The sequence below is a fragment of the Takifugu rubripes genome, chromosome 15 (assembly GCF_901000725.2).
Source record: "Takifugu rubripes chromosome 15, fTakRub1.2, whole genome shotgun sequence".
Taxonomy (NCBI): Eukaryota; Metazoa; Chordata; class Actinopteri; order Tetraodontiformes; family Tetraodontidae; genus Takifugu; species Takifugu rubripes.
Genome location: NC_042299.1, coordinates 8,971,357 through 8,993,540, shown reverse-complemented (window position 1 = coordinate 8,993,540; position 22,184 = coordinate 8,971,357). Strand labels below are relative to the sequence as shown.

Here is a 22,184-nt window from a genome sequence, read left to right as displayed (position 1 = left end):
ATTCCGTGTTTCCGTTTGTCCTCTCCTCGCAAGAGTAAGCGCGACAGTCACGGTGACGACGTGAAAATTTCACCTTTGTCTTCGTCTGGCCTGGCTGCTTTCTCCCGGTAATGAGCTTTCTTTTCCTGTCGCTCGTAGTTAGCTTACCTCGCTCCCCCGGAGAGAAACATGGATGGAGGCTCGCGGAGGGACCGCCTCGGCCAATCAGATATGGCGGGGGGTGGGGTTTTGAAATTTACGACTTCCCATTGGTCAGTATGTTCTAATACCGGAAAAGTGACCCAAAAAAATTTTTTTTCTAAAATAATTTTATTGCTGGTGTCGAGTGGGAAAATATAGATGCAGGTAGTTTTACGTTTCTGATAAAAATTCAAATATGGAGTAAAATATGAAGGCATCGAGTCCTGTAAAATTAAAGAGGTAATGTTCTTAGGGCAGGAGCAATGTGGATTGAAAAGAGCTAATCATTTCTAAGAGGCTCTGCAATTCAAAGCTATATAAACTACTTTGAATACTTTTGTTTCATGCACATTGCAGAAGGATTAGACCAATGTATCAGAATCTACTTTTACTTGCATCAGTGTTTTTCCTCCCTTTATTCTTGAAGTTATGAACTCTTGTGAAAGAATGAGGAACTGTGAAAGGTTTTTTTTGGAAGGATAGAGTCGTGTTGTGCTTACGGAATGGCAGAAAAAAAAGCTTACTTACCTGAATTCTGAGGGGAAATTCCAAACACCATTAAACATCATATATATTTTATTCTCAATACGGCAAAATACAAAGAATATTTAGGACAGACTCATTAGTCACAATTAATACTCACATCACAAGAATGCTTTTAAATTACATAAACTAAGTTTGAAGATCAAACTCAATGAGTACCTTTAATCATATTGCATCCATCATATATAGTATCTCTATCATCAGTTCTCTGAAAACTAGTCCAAGTTAGACTATTGTACATAGTGTATGCTGCTCGTCTCTCCTCAGAGACAGCTCAGCAAAAAAGGTGTTATACAACATACCGTATAAACTGCTACAACTGTTTGAACCTGTAGAGAAATACCTCTGTTTCAAAAGACACGTTGGACCAATTGTTCAAAAGCGACCAATAGTAAATACATCTCTCATGAGGACGAAAACAGATGTGGATTTACATAAGACTGTACACTCCATCCATCCTGCCAGATCAACAATATACATTTCATGAGAAGTACACACGCCTCCATAATCGAATACAGAGAAGACAAGATAGTCGCACTTGGACTGAGACACGTTGATGATTATGTGGTGGCGCTGATGCCCGAAAAACAGTAAAACAAGAGTACAAGCACAGTTTCCAGAGGAGGACTGGAAAAAGAAATCCAGAGGGTGAAATTGTCGTCTGTAACAGCTTGGAAGAACAACACAAAAGTCAACAGAGAAGAAAAAAAATGTGCAGTATCTCACAAACATATTTACAGGATTTTTAAATTTCAATAAAAACTGTAGTAGAAATCCACCCTTAAAGAAATCCTATATTTACATTTTATACATTTGTACTTAAATAGAAACATGCAAATGTTAAAAACGTATTTAATGAATGAAAAAAAAGAAATCATCTTACCCTGGATTTATTTTTTTTTCAAATTAGAAATAATATTGATTGATGACTTCCAATGAAATCTCATTATGAACAACTGCAAGACATTTACATAATCTATTTCATAAAACTGTACTGGCAACACGGGAATAAGCAAAGGGCAAAAATAAATTAACATGAGTGGCAAAATGTTAATTAACCTAATGCTAGATTTATACATCTGACTGCGAGATAGTGTAGGGAACGCAAGGCGCCGTCCTGTACTCTCAAAGTGTACCAGTGTATGAAGACTAGGCTGGCAAAACCCACAGAACAATTCCTATGAGAAAAGTGGCCTCCAGCTTTAAGTACAAAATGGCTAAAGCCATTTGTTTAGTTAGAAAAACAGAATTATATACAGATATATTTATATGTATACTAAACCAGTACACAAAATTGCAAAAGCTAAAAGGCATCAGACATTAGAGTTGAGCAGGTTTCTCACTGAGGTGGGCAGAAAAGTGGAGGGAAAAAAAGCCTTGTTTTGTTCCAAAAAGAAACAAATCCTTCCTGTAAAAAATCCTGCATAGATTAAAATAATATGTGTCCTCTGTCTTTTGCAAGTGCAAGAGGAAATAACAGTATCCCCTCCTACAACAAAGGCCAGGGAGCCAGTCAAAGAAAGACATGCATACAAAAAAAGAAGTTTAAACCTGGGCCAAACAGTCAATCATCACTTTTCACTTAAAATGAAAGAATGCGGATGATGGCGGTGTGAGGAGAACTGCATTGTGGGAAATAAAATGAAGGAATCGGTCCCTGGAAACCAAAGTCAGTCCTTCTAAATCAAACGCAGTTCCTGCAAAAACTATCCAACCCAGCTTTTAGTATTTTCTATGTATTATTTAGTATTTCATGGTTTACAAGGATGAAATGGGGAGAGAGAGAAAAAAAAAAAAAGAGTGTGTTTTAGGGTTTTTCACTTCCACCCTGGGAGGATGTGAAGAGGAAAATTATCTATAAATTTTGAAATGTGTTTTTCCCCTCTCGGCCTCCGGCGGAGCAGCTCTGCACAACTCATCATGTGGAAAACTCTACTGCCACCCCAGCCGCCCCTGCTAACGTTAGCTCCCCTCCCCCTACGCTTCTCTCGCTACTTGCTGCACAGTTGACAAGGCAACATAACCTGTAGTTTGAAAGAAGCAGTATAACCCCTCCCCTTTTTAATTTATAATATAATCATCAGAAATGTTGATATCAGTAAAGATAACGTCACCTTTTCCTCTGCCTGATGTACAATAGCAACTAGCTGAGCTATCTGCCATAAGCACAAGTAGGATTCTTTTTAAAAATGAAAATAAAAACAATTAAATATAGAAATACTTTGCATCTTATATCCCTTGTTTAACCCTGTTTCACAAGTTTGCATTTAAAAAACTGCTAAGTACATAAATAAAATCTATATTGGCCGTTATTGAAATATACAATTATAGTTTTTAAACTCTTTGTACTATAAATTCAACACTGCTAATCTGCGCCAACGCTTAAAACCCTTCAAATGTGTTTGTTTTGTGCCAAATTGGAAGTTAGTCAGGCCCGTTTGTGGGAATAAATGCATTGTGTACGTGGAGACAAATTCAATACTTAAAACGCTCCCTGCTGTTCCTTAGAAAAATAGACACCGAGCTAACAAAGGGGTTTAAGAAAATTAATAACACTGCCTGGAAGTGACTCATCCCCAAGGAAATTTCTCAGTGGACAAAAGGTTGCCAATATTATGAGATGTTTCACAGGAAGAGGCTTCTATTCTAGATCTTCAAAGCAACCTGATCTCCAAGAGAACATATTCTGTTTCATTAAGGCCAACAGTCAGAGGGACCCTGCTAGTGGCCACTCAAGGCTGCGTCATTTTGATCATTTCATTTTCCAGCTGAGCTCTTAGAGTTTGTGATTATGGGAACCAGATCCACACTGTTAAAAACTGGTAAGTGAAAAGAACATTTATAAATAAGCGACAGTCACATTAGCCCTTCTGACCTTCGTAAAACCCTGTTAGCATTCTTCAACCTTCAAATGTGACGACTATCAATACCAGGTAACTGACCATCTCTGCTTTAAATAGGACCTGATTAAAAATGTACATAATTGGGGGAGGGAAAAAAAGAGAAATAAATTAAATAAAATTATTTGGATATGTTGGGTGGCTGTGTGTTTTCCTGCAGCTCACATTCAAGGCACAAAAATGATAAAGAGAAACCTTCATTTTAAAGCACCTTTGGTGTTATGGGAGGTACTTTGGTGAAACAAAGTCAACTTAAAAAGTCAAAAGCCAAAGTAGCCAACAACCCAAACCCCTTTTAAACATTTGAAGTGTGGCGATGAGCTCATTTTGTTCCTTTGCTGCAGTTCTGATGCTTCTCCACGCGTGACGCTGTAGGTGGCGCTCTAAATCGTTCAGTGTTTTTGGCAAGCTGGTGTCGGAAATGAACACAGTGTTGGAAATCTGTCTGAGGAGTTCGTTCGAGTGTGTATGTGAATGGAGAAACAAAGCTGGACCGTAAATGCGTGTGCTTATAGTGCATACTTCTACGTCTGGGACAGCGCACGGGTTGGTTTGAGCACATGACGTGCGGGATGGCGGGTGGAAGGAAGCAGCATGTAAGACGCGAGTCCTCGCTCAGGGAATAAGCTTTGCATCAAGGCGCAGCCAGTGGAGACCTTGGCGGGTGTAACGCACCAGTTCTGTCATGCTGCTGGTGTTGAAAATCAGAGGTCCCATCACTTTGTCCAGCTCGGAAAAAAAGTCTGCAAAATTCAAATAAAAAGATATCAAAACATGTTCTAGGCGACATGGCTGTGAAAGGGTTAAAATGTCAGAAAAGGTCAATGCTGTACTGAAGCGCAATGATGTTCTTAAGTGTTAAAATGCACCTTTCTGCTCCTTGGATAACTGTTCAGCCTGGTCCCAGACCTCTGTGGCATACAGGAAGTTGGAGGTGACCTGGACGTAGCTGGCAGCCATCTGGTGGATGCGCTGAGGGATGGTGACGGAGGAGCTGGCGCTGCTACTGCTGCTGACTGACGAGTAGCCACCGGCCGTGCCCGGGGACAGTTTAGGAGACACCGGAGACGGCATACCTGCTGCCTTGCTGCATTCAGATACACAAGAGGTAGTTTGGCTAATGAGACGGTCAGCTTGTATTAAAATTACATTTTTAATAACATTCTTTTGGAGTACGTTAAATTATGGTTTTTTTATTTGACTCGTTAGTGACTAAATAAATGCTTTTATCCTCCAAATGCAACAGAGATGATGACTTACTTCCCCATTCCAGGAGAGGGAGCCTGGGTGTTACTGAGGGAATTCTGTCAAAAACAAACACATTATTGGCACTTATGAAAATGACAAGACAGCTCAAAGTGAACTTTTTCTACTGTGAATATACCTTTAAATGTTCGGTGAGTGTTTTAGAGTACTTCAAGGCGCTGTCCTTGCGTAGTTTAAATAACCGCAGGTAGAGGAGAGATTGGCATCGTAAACTGGGAAGATGAGAGGATGAGAAATGTGTTATAATCTTATTCTCCTAATACCGCACATCAATCCGTCCCGATGTCCTTCAGAGTTCTTACCAAAGCACAGCGAGCCTTTTGTCGGCTGAAGTAGCATCCGGAGCCATGTAGCTTTTTAACTTCATAGTGTATCTGAACACATGAGACAGGACAGATGCTCAGTATCAAAGCAAATGTCCATACAAGAACGATCCAGAATCAAAGGATGAATAGAAATCATTATCATTATTATTATATACAAAAGTTAGTCCCTGGTTTTACACTGTAAAAAGTGTCGATGTTTTTCCCGACGTGTGCCCTTACTTGATAAGTTCCACTGTTTCAGCGTACATCGGGAATGGAGATTTGGCCTCTTGGGCGCTCTTCTCCAGAGCATTGCCACATTCAATGAAAGACACGACAGCATCCAGGTAGTACACTGCCTTCTCAAAACGGTCCAACTGTCACAGAAGAACATGAAAATTAAATCAGTTTTGAGTACGTTTCTTCCTCAAACTATCATAACAACTGTAATATGCACATAAGACCAAATTTATGCTAATAAAAACAACCACTAATAAAGGTCCTTCTCTATATTACAGAAATACCAGTTCTTACTGTGCCTAAAAGTAAAACAAATAGCAGCTGAGCCAAGTCAGGTTCATCTAACTCCCAAGTAAATGGATGCTATCATACTTGTAAATAACAGTAGCAGGATCATCTTATTGAGGTTCTGTGCTGGAATGAGTGCAATTGTTCAGTGAGGTAAGACAGCACGTACACGAGTTAAAACAGAGTTGCAATTCAAAGGAAATAGTTCATTCTGTCACTTCTTTGCATGCAGCAACCGACATCTCAGTTTCATATGTAAATATCCCAGTGGCACTCAGTCTTACCAGTGCATCTGCATTGTGTTTGAGTTTCTTGGCCTCTTGCAAATAGTGATCAGCTGAATGGACCCTGAAACAGCAAGTGTTTTCAGGTCAAACACATGACAAATTCAAAAAGAGTCAAATGCTTATCTTTTTACAACGGATTGTTAAAACTATCTGAAATATCAGAAATCTGCTCATTTGTGCTTTTCAAATGGAAATGGATGCCGTTTTCCCTGTGCGCAGCCACATTTCTGTCCTCCCTGACCTTGTGGTCCCTGCATCCCTGCTGAGATGTTACTCTTACCTGTCTTCAAACATGAGCTTCGATCTTTGGGATTTGGAACCGTCCGTAGAGAGCGGCGGCACAGCAAGCTGGTTATCGCAGCTCTTTGAGGATTTTTCCTGCAGAGGCAGCAAGTTAGAGAATGAAGTTGCCAGGCCAGTATAATGGAGAGGAGCCCAGTGTTTTGAAGAGGAGGATAAAACAGAAAATGGTGGGACTCCGTTTGGACACAAACATCATCTTGAGTCTGTTTTTTCGAGCTCCCTTCATCAGCTGATTATTTTACACTCTACTTATCACAGATTGATGCTTGCACAGTTAATTCCCTGGGAGGAGTCTGCACAGTTGGCAAATATGATGAAAGAGTGAACTCACTTATGTCCACAATGCCTGCCAGACACACAAATGAAATGCTCCACATTAGGGTTGCTGACACCCACCTTGCCATCACGTGTGCTTCGTCCTTTGTCGTCTCCTTTTCTGTGTTTAGAAGTAGAGTTGCTCTTGGTGCTGTGATTTCCCTCTTTCCCACTTCCCGTCCCGCTGGATAAGGACGTGGACGACTGGCTGACTGTCCTCTTCCGACTTGGATGCTCCACCTTCGGTGGCCGTTGAAGTCCTGACAAGGAAGGAGAAGGAACTGGCTCCTCTTTCTTCTCCAGTGACCTCTTTGACCTGGCAGAGCAGATTTATTTTAAGTTACTTGGGGTATTTCCTTCCTTAAATATTGATATTTTTTCTAAAAATACACAACACTGCAGTTTTATTCAACTATAATCTCTGTATATTCCAACACAGGGATCCAACAGCAATAATTTTAACAGGTGCAACAAGAAATGCAGCTCCTGTGTTTAAATTTTAGTGGCTCATTGACGTTTGCAGGATTCATATTTTTAATTTTATGAATTAATTTGTGGAAAGACATCTGGAAAGCTTTATTTTGCCTGAAACAAAATGTGCCATGTGTCCATGATGTGCAGCGTTTACTGTGAATCACAGCCAGAAGGAATGGAAGATTACGTACTCTTTACTGCTGTTTTTATGATGGGACAAAGACTTCTCCTCCAGTTTACATCGCTTGCTCTCTGGCTTGGAGCTTTCTTCATCATTCTGAAAATGAAAAGACCAGAAAGTTAGAAGTAATAAAAAATTGACTGGTATCTGTTCACGATGAGTTCAGAACAAAGATTTATACATTACACAAGACCTCCAGCTTGTGGAGATTCTAATTGCAACCTTCTGCCGATTTGTTAGAACTTGCGATTAAATTCTGAGCTGTGATTAAAAGCCTAAGTCTCTTTTCTTTTGGCAATTTCACAGCTAAGATTGGAAAAAATGCCCAATTACCTAATACCAGAATTCTCCACCAATTCTGGAGCTCTTAAATGCCAATTTCTTGTTTTAATGGAAAGCGGGCAGCAGGTTACTTAAAAAAATTCCAGACTAATTAAAATGGAACAATTATTTGTAATGCGAGCATTGAGACTAGGATCAAAACTGCAGAGGGGAAAGTACCTTGTGTTTCCTCTTGGCCTTACTCGAACTCTTCTCAGAGATGGGCTTGCTACAGTCTTTGCCGTCCCTGTCTAAAGAGTCGTCTCTCTCCACCTTTATTTCAACAGGATCTTTGTAGGGTCGTCCTGGGATCCTAGACAACAGGTTTAGATCTGTAGGAAATAAAAAGGAAACATAAGAGGATGCCACCATCTGGCAAAGATTAAAGATGGAAGTGGGAGTGTTCTGTCCTGCTGGAGCAGTGCGGAACACAAAAGGTGATGTGACTAACCGATCTTGACTAGTAAAACCTGCTGCTGAGGCTGCCTGGCAGGATAACGCTCCTCTGGATCGCTTAAAGGAGACAACAGCTCTTTCTCTTCCATTGGAGAGAAGACGCACACGGGGGTGCGGATGCTCTCCGTGTACTTGGGGGTCTGAGAAGAGGATGGGATGCTGTCGTTCCCTTCAGAGTCTGATGCGGCAGAGTCCGTGTCGACAAACTCCCGAGACTTCTGGGAAGTCTTGGTTGGTGCCTTGGGCTTGCGTTTATCTGCGGCGCTTGTGACGGCTGCAGGCGTGGGCCTCGGGGACGATTTGGGCTCCTTTTTGATGCTTGGCTTGCGCGAACCCTTGGTGGCGGCTTTGGGCCGATGAGGAGGAATCTCTGGGGCTGGCTCACTCTCCACTCTCAGCCCTCCTTTGGGTTCCTCTACCACTGGGGGCTTCTCTGACTTTTTGGGCTGTTTTTTACCCACGCTCCTTCGAGGGTTTGGGCCTCCCTCGCTCTGAGCGGGTGACTTTTGCCGGCCGCGACCACCCTCTGCACCTTTTTGTGCTGCCCGTAGGTCCCTGTTTGGGGTCGGCGCTGTTGAGTCTTTTGACCCCCCTCCTTGGCTGCCATAGCCACGTCCTGAGCTATTTTCTCGGCCCTCTTTCTTGCATTTTGTTGGAACATTACTGTCCACTGGGGAAGCTGGCGACAACTGCTTGGCCTTTTTAAACCAGTTGTCCAGCTGCCACTTGTTTGACATTGGCTGTTCGGGCTGAAGGTGCAAGAGAATGTACAGTTAATAATCAATAACTACACATAAATAAAAAATAATAAGTGTTGAGAGCAGTGAAAAGTTCTTGCTGGTCAATTACCTCGGGGGAGGCAGGCCGTGGATGCTCATTAGTCTCACTGTCCGTTGTGCTGCTTTCACTCTCACTGTCAGATCCTGAGCTGCTCTCTGAGCCGCTGTGGCTGCTCGAATCATCCCGCGACTGTTCTGCTCCTTCGCTGTTATTGCTGTTTGTACAGGGTAACGCCATAAAACATCATGTGCAAGGTGTCTTTCCCAATAATGTTACAACTTACATGTGAAAAGAATTCAAGTGCGCTTTGTAATTACCTTCCTTGTGATGTGTTCCTTGAGGCATTCTTGGCAGAGTCCTGTTCGCCATCACTGTCCTCACTGCTGCTCAGTTTCAGGTCATCTTCCAACATCCTGGCATTATCAGTAAATAACTCAAATTTAGATTTGTCACCGAACATGAAAAGCTGGTTAGTATTTTGATAATCTGGAAATAACAAAAATTTAGGAGGAAAAAAGGATAAAACACTTACGTTGGCTGATCATCACAGGTTTTGGGCTGGTGACTGCTTGAACTCTTGGAAGAACTTCCTCGCTCTACAAGAAAACAAGTTGCCTGAGGTTAAACACCCATATCTAAATATTCACGCATAACTTTTCAAGAGAGTGCAACACTCACTGTGCCCACTTGGAAAAGGATGAGAATCCTGAAATGAAAAAATGATCATTTTATTATCCAATTTGTATCCATTGTTGTCATAAAATAAATGAAAGAATTAAAGAAAAACAGACCTTGGTTGGGAAGGGGAACTTGGAAGGTTCTGTTTTGCAGGGGGTGTGAATGGCTGTGAGCGGAGGGGGCCATGACTGAGTCATTTCCTGAGGGAAAAAAAGAGAAAATGTTACTCAATTACAACGTTTGCTGTGAACATCAGGACAGACCGATGAAGCTAGTGGGAGATCCGAGCAACCACGCACATACATACCTTTAGAATTTCATCCACACAGTTGGCATCACCGGATCCCTGAGAGAGAAAACAGTGAATTTATCGAGTGCTCATCAACGAGAGCTCAGAGCGGTCCCAGTAATTTGAGCTTAAAAACGTGGGTTCACTCAAAGGAAACATGACCTACTGTGAGGTAATTTATTCCAAAGATTACATCAGGAAACATTTGCTCCAAAGAAAACACAAGTCTCATGCTCTGGGTATTCGACAAGCGACCGACAGCTGAAGTCAGACAGGTACAGCAGCATAAAAGCATAGTTTCTAAGGAAGGGACTCAGTTCAAGGCTGAAGCAGTGGCTCAATGGTCACCTGTAGTGGGCTGAATGAAGAACCCGCACTCTACTAAAATGTTACTTAATAGGTTCGTATTAGCAAAGGCAACCCATCTTTCCCTTGGAGTTCGCTAGAAATCTTTAATTAGTTTACTTAATCTGAAGTTCTGTTGAGCAAGTAGTATTTTTGGATTAGATGTACCACTGCGGCCTGAAGTAATGAGAGCCAGCGGTAAAACCTTGATGATGACCTGCACTTTAGACGACTCTCTGCTAAATTATATAGTTGTTGGGTGTAATCTGAAAAATAGAAGAAACGAGGGCTTGTATGATGTGTTACCTCTACAGGCTGCGAGGGGATCTTGAGTTTGGACAGTGAGGCCTTGCCATTCGACTTCATCTCTCCCATGGTGCTGCTGTGCGACTGTCCGCTGTAGCTTTCTGCTTGCGAGCTCTTGGGTTCTGCCGTTTCCTGGCCATCCATAGGCCGTACATATGCCGTGGGCTTCTGAAGCATCGAGCCAGGTTTGGACATAAGAGATGGAGGAAAGGCCTGACTCGAGTGCTGTCCGCTGGGGAAGGAGGTGTGAACCCGAGAAGGTGAGTCCCAGTTGGGCTCCCTTTCCCGTGGGGATTTGGAGCGGTAGCGCTCCTTGCCGTGGTGTTGCTCAGCAGCTAAGGAGCTTCTCAAGTGGCTGCTGCTGCTCGAAGAACTCAGGGAGCCCTTTGCAGGACTTGATGTGTGTGACTTTGAGTGTTCTGAACCTCCACTGTGTTTACTCGACTTCTTCTCCCGCACCTCCCCACCGTGTCTCTGACTACTGTTGCTGCTGCTGCTACTGCCGCCGTTGCCCCTTTGGCTGCCGAGTGCTGAGCGTTTCTGGGACTGGGATGCGGATCCACTTGCAGCAGGGCCAACAGGAGTCCACTTATTGCTCTGGCTACTGCCACTGCTACTGATGCCACGCTGGTCCCCGCCAAACAGATTGGGGCCCAATTTCTCCTCGGAGGAAGACGAGCTGTTTGAAGGTTTACTGGTGATCTTTGTAAGTGTGTCACCGAGTGGCTCTTTCATCTCATCGTAATTGCCCAACATGCTCTGAATGCGACTGGACAGTTTGTCTTCCTTGCTGGACTGAAGAGAGAAGCAGAAGATGAGAGAAAGGAAGAAGAGGAGGCAGAGAACAGTGAGATGAAGGGGGAAAGAAAGCAGAGAAGAGAAAAAAAACTGTTATTACAGGCACAAACACACCAGTGATAAGAGTGAAAACAGAAGAAAAACACTAAAACCTGCAGTTATTGGTATTTAAAATGCACAAACTACACAAATAATTTCTTCCAGGACCGTTCAACCCATCACATTGTTAGATCAGTCCTCACTGGTAATAGAGTCGACCGCCTTAACAGCAAAGAAGTTAATCAATCATTGGGCGTCCGTCCGCTCCAGCAGACAGCCCCTGACCAAAGCTTTGGAAATGTCAAGTTACACATCCAGTCTGAGGCCATTTTCATTCGAGAGATTGAGAGTGTGAAAGCACTAAGTGGTGGTTACAGCAGGAAATGCAACCATCTTGAGGTCATGACACACATTACCAGTTCATATGTGGGAGAGGTGAGCATTCATGTCATGCTTTTTTTAGAGTACGTGAAAAACATTTGACAGTTAAAGGTGCACTATGCGCGTGATTGGAATTAAATACAAAACAAGGCAAGCTCGCCCGCCTCACTCTAATGTTTCCATAACTGCCATTAAAGCTCATCAAAATCAAAAGTAGAGCTGTGCTATGCTAACGATGCTAAAATAGCTGGGCTTACTCCAAGTGTTCTGTTAGGATATTTATATTTACATCTGCAAGCGCTCAAATCCCCCACATTCTTGTTGGCGATTGGCTGCAAAATGGTTGTTATGATTTGGTGCACCGCCTGTGCCCCGAGTAGTTTTGGACATTTACGACCCCCTAGTTGCCTCCACAGCCCGGGCTTTTTCACAGAGCAGTCAGAGGGCAGGGAGCCAGCGGATCAAGGGGAGATTTAAGACAAAAATGAAATTGTGAACCATGGGATTGAATAGTGCACCTTTAACACAAATGGTTCAAGCTTTTGCTCATTAGAACACCCTAATACTTATGTTGCACATGTTTATGAAGCCACAAATAGAAGGATAAAAATACTATAGTTTATTCTTTAATGCATATCAGCCAAAAATATAGCATGTCATAACTTTGAGTCTATTTTGAATGACAGAAACGCCAAAGAATTACTCGAGCAAATGCGTCTCATTACTATTTTAAAAGTACGTTAGAACAAATTACCATCAACCCAACAAACAGTTTTATCTGCAAACACAATCAGCGAAGCCATCCGTTTCCGACTACTGTGATGCTACTAAAATGAACATATGTTTGTGGGGCCTAGCTAGATTATATATATATAAATATATATGGCATAATTTCCTATTTATATTCACGCTTCATAGCCACATAGAAAACATCAATGTGAGGCCGTTTCAGACCATTTTCTGCTGTTACAAGTTGAAGGTACATGATTTGACCACACATGGCTGCGTGTAAGCGTAGTTCTGGGAAGCCACAGCTGTGGACTCACACGTGGACTTTAAAGCAGCGCACAGTAAACTTCCACTTACACGAGCATAACAGATAAGAGAAAAGGCCCAACATTAGCTTACATAATATGAGACAAGCAAGAGAAAGAGAAGCCAGAAGCGTCTATCGGTTCATGCCCCCCTCTACACCACAGCCTGCCACCAAGCAGCTTTACGTCTGATGAGGAGTTTGAGTGTGTGTGTGGGGGGGGACACATCCATTTTTGCACTATTTTCATTACTTTTTCCACTGCCAAAGTCAGATTTCACTTTTCTGCAGACCATAAACACAGGCATTCACCCTACCCTCACCTCTGGTACCCTTTGTATTCCCCGACCTGTCAGGACACATTCCACGCTGCTTCTTTGATGGCTAGCTACAGCTAAATGGAGCCACTTACCTGCACTCAAATCTGGTTATTGGCAAAAATTAGACGAGTGTAAGGAACACAAAGCCTTCTTATAATTACACTGAGCAGGCAAGAGATGGACTACATTCACACGCCTCTATGAAAACAGATGCAGAAGACATCTTCTATATAAGCTTTCATCAATACAAAGATTGCAAGTAAAATGTCCTACAATGATACATAGAAAGGGTCAAATTCTCCACATACTGGAGCAGAGCTCCCAGTATAAGACAAGATTCTTAACCAACAATAGCCTCTGCAATAAAAGCCTACAATTTCCCCGTGCAGAAATTAGCTTTAGCACTTTATCTCAACTGGAAAATGTATGAGCCAAAACTAAATGAGAGATTTACCACTTTGTAGGGTTCAGGAAAAAGAGGGGAATTCGCTGGAAAGGCCTCTCCTCCCTGCTGGATTTCTTGATTTCTCCTTTCTCTTTCTTTCATTCTGAGCACATTCCGGTCCTCACGGTTCATGTTGCTGATAACATAAACAGAAAATAATGTCAACAAAAATACCACACCGAAGAAAGTCAACAGACTTCTTATGTCACGTCTTTCCACGTGTTGAGAAAAGTGGGACAGACACCTGCCAAGTGTGAAAGTGATGTGCACAGCGTGAGTGGATCAGTTTATTCCAGCTCTGAATTCTGTGGGGTTTTTTTTTTTAATTAATCCCAAAGACAGTCTGGCTACAGTTTTCCACCCACTGGGCCTTTTTTTTTGGAAAGCCACGAGTCAAACTATGATTTGCGTGCGCATCAGAAGGGCATTGGACCACACGGCTGACTTGTATGAGAAAGTAGGCCCTAATAAGCTTAGGCTAGTCTAGTCTAGACACTCTGTGGTAGCCTACTTCTGCTACAAGTAATCTCCTCCTACAGATGGTCGGTGCAAATTTGACAACTAGCATCAACTACTACTTGATTTGTTGATTACGACTAAGACTGATCAAGAGATTTCTGTGACTTTCTTCACTTCAAAAAATAAAACCAAAACCAAAATAGAGGCACTTGTAAAACATTTAAGTGTGGATGGATGGAGTCGCACACAAAAATGGGCAAAAGCAATACACAAAGACCAAAAAAAAGGCTTAAAAGAAGCAAAGAAAACTGAGTTTCATGGGACTGATACGGGGCGATTTAACTGACGATACAACTGGAGATTAGCCAGGCGTGTCAGTTTAAGGAGGATCTGCTAATGACAACAGCAGTGTTGACAGACCACGCTGCAAAATCCCCCCCACCCCACCCCCACCCAGTGTGTATGGCCAAATAATGAAAAGCTATAGAAAACTTTTTAGGAAGCCCAAATTACAAAGAGATGTAGAAAATGGCAAACAGGGCTGTATGTGTAAGGTCAAGATGATTTTCAGGAAGCATGTTCATCATCAAATAGCTTCACACAACTGCTGACTGATCATCCCCAAGTTATCTCGAAAAACCCAAACAGTAATTTCCCAACCACGTCTGTTGTGAATCATCATCAACGCCTACCTGGGAGTAACCATTAAAGTGGGCAATAGGTTCTACACACCGTAGCTTGGCTACAATCGGAGGAAATAGCCACGACCAGAACTACTAGTAGTATTAAGATACTATGAGAATAATATGACCGGCATTGACATGTCAGAAAAAGTGAATAATGATTAGCTTATACACTGATTAAACAACCAGGACCATCCCTGAGCCTTATTGAAAATAACTGCTTAAAACTCAGCTTGAGATGACTCCAGTTTAGAGAACAGTGTTACCAGCCTGGATGTTAATGAAGAACAAATTCTAAGCCCATTTCCATATTAATGTGTGGACATTTTGGGATAATCTCAAGGTGGTGACATTCAGCAGAATATTCAACAACTCAGATAAAGAATCCTCCGCAAACACAAGACTCGTTACAGCTCGTCTCGCTAGGTGCCCGGAGCGAAGGGCTTTAAGTCCGTTAAACAGGGACGAGCCACCCACCATCTTTTACTGACACGAGTGACCTTAATGAAACTGGAGTGTAAATGTTTGAACGAACATCACAGACACATGCGCAACAGTTCTGAGTAGAAACCATTCATCCCCAGAGACCACTAACTAATGCTGAGTGTAGACCTGCCGACTGGAACTAGCTGTAAATCTTCCAAAGAAAAGCAGACCAGTACAGCAGACTTACTGGGGCATCAGATCCAACCTAGAAGAACGTGAGACAAACTGGTTTATGAAAATGTGTCTCCTCCTTTGACTGTCTCATGGCAACAAATCACTTTCTGGACATCACATGACATGGAATACAGCATGCTGCAATAAAATCGCAATCCCAGTATATGATGTTGCAAGACTTCATCCTTTGCCACACCAAAACATCAGGGGCTCCAGGAGGACTCGAAGATCCATCCCATCACTTAAACCTGCATGATAATCTCCAACATTTTCTGAGTTACCTTCATGTCAGAGAGGGGAATTTGTTTTGAGGAGTGTTAGCAAAAAGATGTGTTTTTTTCTTTTGTGGTCAGTAAGAACGATAAAGGACTGAAGAAATAGGATACAGTTGCACAAACTACGGCCTCTGGAAACCACACATTATAGTTATATTTGCAGAATGAGTGATCCACAAGCTTTTTACGACCCAAGAGAGCAAATGGTTTTTTTCTGACCCTGTATCAAAATCCCCAACAAACAAAGGCGAGAGAACAGCAGTTAGGCAGTAAAACTAGGAAAAATCAACTCAAAGGGAAGACTTTGTGTGATAACATGAAATGCAATTCCTCATTTATATGAACTGGCCTGCTGTGTTTACAGTAATCTTTCAACAGGGTGCCAGAATGAAAAGGTCAAAGTCTACACGGTGAAAAACCAGTTCACTCTGTACCCACATTAATCAGCTCATCTCTGTCCAACGCGCAGCACCAGTGTCGGACCGTGTTTTCAACACAATCCACTAAAAGAGAGAGGAAGGAGAAAAAAAATAAGAGAAACTGATGGTGATTTGAGCACCTTGAATACAGGACCGGCACTCTCTGGCAGCCATTCAGAAGGACTAAATAAAGAGGCTGAAAGTTTGGAAATGGCTTCTTTTTGACAGAGACCAAGAGGAAAAAAGGAGAGCAGCCAACTAGCCACATTTCTTACCCTGACTGAGAGGCCATGGCCCCAACCACTGAAACATTGGAAGGAGGAGGTAGGAGGGCTCAGGGGATCTCCCAAAGATTCACAAGTTTTCTCGTCATGACCCGTCAGCCTAAAGTTCTACCTCCCCCTCCGGAGACAACACAGCTTATTTCTAATTAACTCAGCTCTGCGTGTGCCCAGCTGGAGGACTGAAACTGCACTTTCTTCACGCGAATTGAAGGTGGAGTGTATTTCCTTGGAGTGAAGACAAATCTGACTTGGGGAGGGGAGGGGACTGCTCGCTCTCGGGACGTACCATTATGAGAGCAGCGGGGGTGATGGCGTCGGGCGAAGCTGCAGCTTTTCTGCACCGTTTGAAGGTTAAAAGTGTGCGAGAAGAGCTGGGAGGCATTTGATCGGCATGGCTAATTGTGGTAATAAAGACAAATAGGTAAAGCACACCGATTTGTTTTACTTTTTAATCACACAGCCTTGAAAACAGGGTGTATGTCACATTTCTGGGATCTCTGGGAGTCAATTCCATTTTATCTTTAATAAATGCATGAGGAAATGGTGCAAAGAAATCGAAGCATTCCATTTCAAGACTCAACGGTGTCTTAGACATTAAAGAGCAACTATTGCCACACCTGTTTGAAGGAGTTAAGCGTCCTAATACGTGTTTACCCACACACGTACGAAACAGTTTGGGTGGTCCACATAGTTGAACTGGAAGGAGTACGAACAAATTTAAATGGCTTCTAATGAGATTCCAGTGTAGCTGAAGAGAAAGTGTGTTAGTTACAAACCTGACAGCAACACGGTAAAAAAGAATTTAAATGTTTCAGTATTTATCCACGAAACTGACGACTCAATAGCTTGAGTTATTGTCTCATAGGCAAAACAAGCAGCAAAATGGAAGTTTTGATAAGACATTTAAACTTTAAATTGCACGGAGGCAGAACTTGACAAAAGTGCATTGTTTGAAAAGTGCATAGTGAAAGCTAGTGAAGAGAATAATTTACATAATCTATAGTACTATACCAGAACTGAAGAGGGGCCTGAACAAAAAAAAAAAAAAAAAACCTCACCACTTTAGCAGAATGGAACGCTCCAGCTTGCTCCATATAAGGACATGTAATTTTTTACCACGGGACTCCTCCCCCTTGTGATGTCACAGCCCTCAGCAGGAACCAGCCAATGGGGGCCCGGCTTCCCGTCAACACTCTGCCCCCTCCCCTTCCCCACTGTGCCCAGAGCAGAGCACCCGTGCAGCCCCTTAAAGAGACAGTGTGCAGTTTCCTACATGCAGGCTGTGACAAACACGGAGTTTGTTTTCATCAGCCGTGTCGCCACGGGCCGGGATGGGGGGGGGGGGGTCGTGAGGTGACGTAAGGATTTACCAACATAGGAACTTGACTTGATGTCACACCTGCGACGTGTTTACCCAAAGATGATTGTTAATGTTGCACAATGTGGGAATAAACACAAAAAAAGGGAAATTCTGCTGTTGAACTGCATTTTGGGTTTTAGCACAAATTCAGGGAGGATGGATAAATCTTCCCGGGGCCAAACCATCTTCTTTGGTGCCCTGGACGTGTTCCTGAAGGCACCAGCTCAAACACTCAAGGAAGAACCGGTTTAAATGCCACAAAGCTTCCGAATTGTTGCTATTGTGATGACAATGAAGGCACCTTCCAGGGAATACACAAACTCCTCTAAGTGTGGCAATCATTTTCAGCGGGCTAACGCCGGGTTTCAGCAAGCACAAACTATTCAGATGTATTCACATTGTGTAAAAAGCATCCCCGCGGGACGCAACACTTGAACGCATCAAGAGTCGACTCTAAACAGCGTCCATTAATCCAGGCATCAGAACTGTCGTGGTGGAATGCCTTCGCTCAGCAGGCCTTCACAGCAGGAATGGGGAGCATTTATCACTCGGCACACACCATTGTGACTCGGCCGAGGCAAATGGTTTTAAAAAAAATAAAATACATTTAAAAATAAATCCTCATGTAGACTCACGATCTCATTTTCTAGACGCAACGATTGTTTTAAAATTTCCCAACGTGTCCTCCTCCACTTGCGCGCACGTTGTGTCACAAGGGAAGTGGTTCTTGGGAAAAGCCGTGCTTTCAGAGAAAATTCCTCAATGGTTTATTTGGAATCGTCCCCCCCCCCCCCCCCTGTTTTCACAGGTACGACACATCCAGAGAACAATTCCAACCACGGTATTTTGCATATGGCTAACTCTCCCCTTTGTGGTGAGGCTTAGCAGCAGCAGCTTTACCAGCATTTCTCTCATTTCTCTTCATTGATTTCATAGCCACAAAACAGCTTCTGCCCAAATCAATGCAAACGATCCGGCGAGTTTACTTAAATCACCATCATCACATCTATACCGGACGTTTAGCCTCAGCCCTAATCCTGACTTTTACTCACTAATCTGATTGGTAGCTCTTCCGTTTTTGGGGCGAGTTGACTGGAAATGCTTCAAACAATGATGTCGGATGTCGAAAACCAGAATAAAAACCCCAAAAACAGAATAAAACCATCCACTGTTGCTAAACTGTGATATTTAACTGCATACCTTCTAAAAATAGCTGGATAATCTGGGGGGAGAAACATTCAGCAAGTGCATGGAATCTTCACGTGGACTTTTTTTTTTTTAAAACATCAAAGAAGAAGAAGAAAAAATAATGAAAGGTCAGATGAGCAGATTAGTCAAACGCTGCTGTCGGGGGGGGTAAAAAAAGAGGAAAACACAATGTTCTGCCACATTGTTAATGGAACATGACAAACCCTCAATTGGCAACATTTCCAAAGGATCTGCGTCATTCAAGCTCTTCGGCGTGCACAATAAGCCTGTCATCATCTGTAAACGAGCCGACTGTCACAAACCCGCTTCCTGTGGACGGCTACATTACTTTATTTAAGGTCGGGTCCATCTGCCTGCGACCGCGCGGGGTCGCGACCTGTGACCTCGCCGTTACTGTAGCGCCGCTCTGCTTTGTCACCCTATTGTTTGGGGACCTGAACACACCTGATTATTCTGGGAGTTCATAGAGAAACGGCACGTTACAGCACAAGCCGAGACCACAAAGACATTAAAGACAGCAGATTGCAATTATGGGGCAGCGCACGTCGCGTTTCCCTGGTGCCGCGGACGCGTCTCACGCACTAATAATGTATGGATGATGTATATGCGCGCAGGCCAGGGACTGGAGGGGCGATGCGCGGGGTCAGAACACAGCGAGCGGCACATTTTTCTGCTGCGTGCGCGACAGTACGGAGATAAAGAAGAGCTGCTGATGCCTGATTAGATTTGGGCTAATTAAACTGGCAGCGTCGGGGGGAGTTTTCAAACAATGCACTTTTGTCAAGCTTCTCTCTGCAAAAGGAAATTAAATCTGATTATGAACTCGGAGGCCATACCTGGGGAGACAGTTAGCTCCAGCCTTCAGCTGGGCTTTTAAAAAATAAAAACCAAACTCACATGCACCAACTATCACAGGGTTTTTTGGGGGGTGGGTTCTCACTGGTTTTTTACTTCCTCTATTGACATTAACAAAGGGAAGAAGACTTGTCGGTTACAGAAAGCTCGAGATCTGCCAAGTGTACGGATTGTTTGCACTCAGGAGCAGTTTGCGACTGTGTCCTTCCGAACAGCCGTCGCACAACATCACACTGTAGTCATGAGGCAAACTCACAATGGATTTGTCAAGGCCAAAGAAAACACGGACCCAGAACTGGAAACAAGTGACCCCGAGCGGCTCCGCACAACACGCACGCGTCCTCTTCACGGCTGCGCAGGAAACAGTGATATTAAAGCCTAATGTAAACAGGAAATGAGGAGGATTTTACAATCAGCTGCATCACAGACGCACACCACAACAGAGTTTAACTACCAAGAAACGCTCACACTCACAGGGAGACCAACAATGTTCCTAGCACGCCCTGTTGGATTTGGCTACCCTCCAACTCTTTTTAAAAAACAAAGAACAAATACGAGACAGTTCCACTGCCCAGGCGCTCTAAACTGCCATTTCGCTTATGTAATATATAAGCAATAAGGCTAAATTGGGTAATAAAGCTTCAAGATGTCGTCGCTTCTTTGAGAGGATGAAGCCATGGTGTCCGTCCCTGCAGAGACCTACCATAAATGAGTTCATGACCTTCCCCAGCACGCCGCATCAACCAAGTTAAGCAAGTTAATCGCTCGGCTTCTGTCTGCACCAGTCAAGTCGGTAGCTGCAAGAATCCTTCGAGTGGAACTGTAGGAGCAGAGTTGCACCGGACTTATGATGCATTTTCTGGCCCTCCCCCCATGGAACACACGTAAAATGGCTTCCTGGAAAAGCATGTCACCTGTCTTCTTGCTGCTTACACTTCTCTGGTGCATTTTGCCTGATGGTAGTGGGCAGTATTGGGGAATCTGGGTGGTGACAGCATGAGATGGCACAGAGCAAATGGATTTAAAAATAAATAAATAAGAAATGGACAAAGAATAAGACTGCAGGGCATGGTCGAAAAGTTTCTGTGAGGGCTAATTAGTCAAAAGAACAAATCAAGAAAGTAGTTTTCTTTTTGAGAGATCCCATCGAGGTTTAGTTATGAAGACAAACCTGATACCAATTTAAGTATTAGTTGCTTGTGACGCTTCGAGCTTTAATTTACTTATAAAATCATGATGGCGAATCAGCTGGCAAATCCAGGTTTAGTTTTTAGTACGGAATCAGTTGTACTTTCCTTAATATACATTAGTGATGGCAAACGAGTCGAATTTTAGCGGTGTTGACAAAGACGAAGAGAAAATAAACATAACACGTCATGACCTGTTAGCCAACATTTACACAAATATCAGCACTATCGCTGCGATGCCGACAGTGGTCAACCAGCGCCTGACAGTCACGTTTAATATTGGAACATTTACGTGATCCGTGTTTGCCTTCGATATAGTTTTAAAAGTCGTTGCAAAGTCGAAACGTTTGGCCAAAAAAAAGGCTAACAAGCGGTGCTGGAATACCTGTATCTTTGCTCGGACATAACGTTAGCTAGCCGGATCTGCTAGTAGCTTAGAGGGGCTATGCTATCGGTGAGCTATGCCCGAAATCACAGGAATTTTTGGATTAATTACAACTAACATTCACTCAAAATGTCAGACACGCACCCAGTTGAGTTAAATAAACCAAAGAAGGTCTTATTTGATGTTTAGCCTCCTTACCTCCTGTCTTCTTTTCAGGCCCAAACCATTCTAGCTATTGGAAAGCTCTTTTCTCTTTGTCTTTTCCACTTCCAGTTACACGCAAAATGGACTCAGCAAAAACCTTAACAGCTAAAATACTAAAAACAAGGACACGTTCTCCATATTTTCCTTAAACCGCGAGCACGCATCGGGCGGAAAACAGGGAAGAATCATTTTCTGTATCGTTCATTTTGTTATTCCTGAACAGAAGTGACTGATAGGTAGGGATGCTAGCTAAGTTAAGTAGCCAGCAGGTACCACAGACAAGACTGGATGCATTGGTAGCAGCCAGCGGTGATGCCTTCACTTGCTGTCGGAAATGTACGAAACCAATCTCCCAGCCCGTGACGCCAAGCTACACAGACCCAATGGTCCTCTTTTCAGTCACTGTTTGTGGTCCCAGCAGAGACGCTATTTTAATCTTGACTCGTGTTCGGTGTGACGGTGCAATGGTTTGGTTTATGTAGCAAATTCCTCTAGGCTGTGAACGCAGCATTTCTCTGACGCAGACTCGACGCTCACGACGAGCATCCAGGACGATCCATTGTTCTCTGCTGATGTTGGCACACCGCAAATACCTGTGCGTCCAGTTGTTGCACGCATATTAATGTGAAATGTGTTGCTTCAATTACCGCGGAGTTCTGTAGCAGTACAGCAGCGAGATACCTGCAAATTAAACTCGGGTATCTCTATAGTGGAGCGTTAACACTGCAATA

At 43.2% G+C, this 22,184-nt stretch overlaps 1 protein-coding gene across 8 annotated transcripts; it reads right to left on the bottom strand.

The window, feature by feature from the left end:
* Nucleotides 1–738: 738 nt before the first annotated feature.
* On the bottom strand, nt 739–21,856 carry aff4 (AF4/FMR2 family, member 4). 8 transcript variants are annotated; one of them, XM_029848638.1, is made up of 23 exons: nt 21,448–21,855; nt 20,592–20,658; nt 20,381–20,497; nt 13,483–13,609; nt 10,458–11,252; nt 9,825–9,863; nt 9,631–9,717; nt 9,518–9,545; nt 9,372–9,435; nt 9,157–9,252; nt 8,909–9,053; nt 8,055–8,808; nt 7,784–7,935; nt 7,293–7,378; nt 6,709–6,943; nt 6,290–6,387; nt 6,007–6,070; nt 5,435–5,571; nt 5,192–5,263; nt 5,008–5,101; nt 4,884–4,927; nt 4,493–4,710; nt 739–4,366 (listed from the first exon to the last, which is right to left on the bottom strand). In XM_029848638.1, the coding sequence occupies exons 4-23, from the start codon at nt 13,603–13,605 to the stop codon at nt 4,239–4,241; spliced, it is 3,459 nt and encodes a 1,152-aa protein (XP_029704498.1). In that variant the 5' UTR covers nt 13,606–13,609; nt 20,381–20,497; nt 20,592–20,658; nt 21,448–21,855; the 3' UTR covers nt 739–4,238. The 8 variants fall into 8 exon arrangements, with proteins under 8 accessions (XP_029704498.1, XP_029704501.1, XP_029704500.1 ...); XM_029848641.1 differs by lacking the exon at nt 13,483–13,609 and having other exon boundaries at nt 21,448–21,856; XM_029848640.1 differs by lacking the exon at nt 13,483–13,609 and having other exon boundaries at nt 20,381–20,658; nt 21,448–21,856.
* Nucleotides 21,857–22,184: the final 328 nt, after the last annotated feature.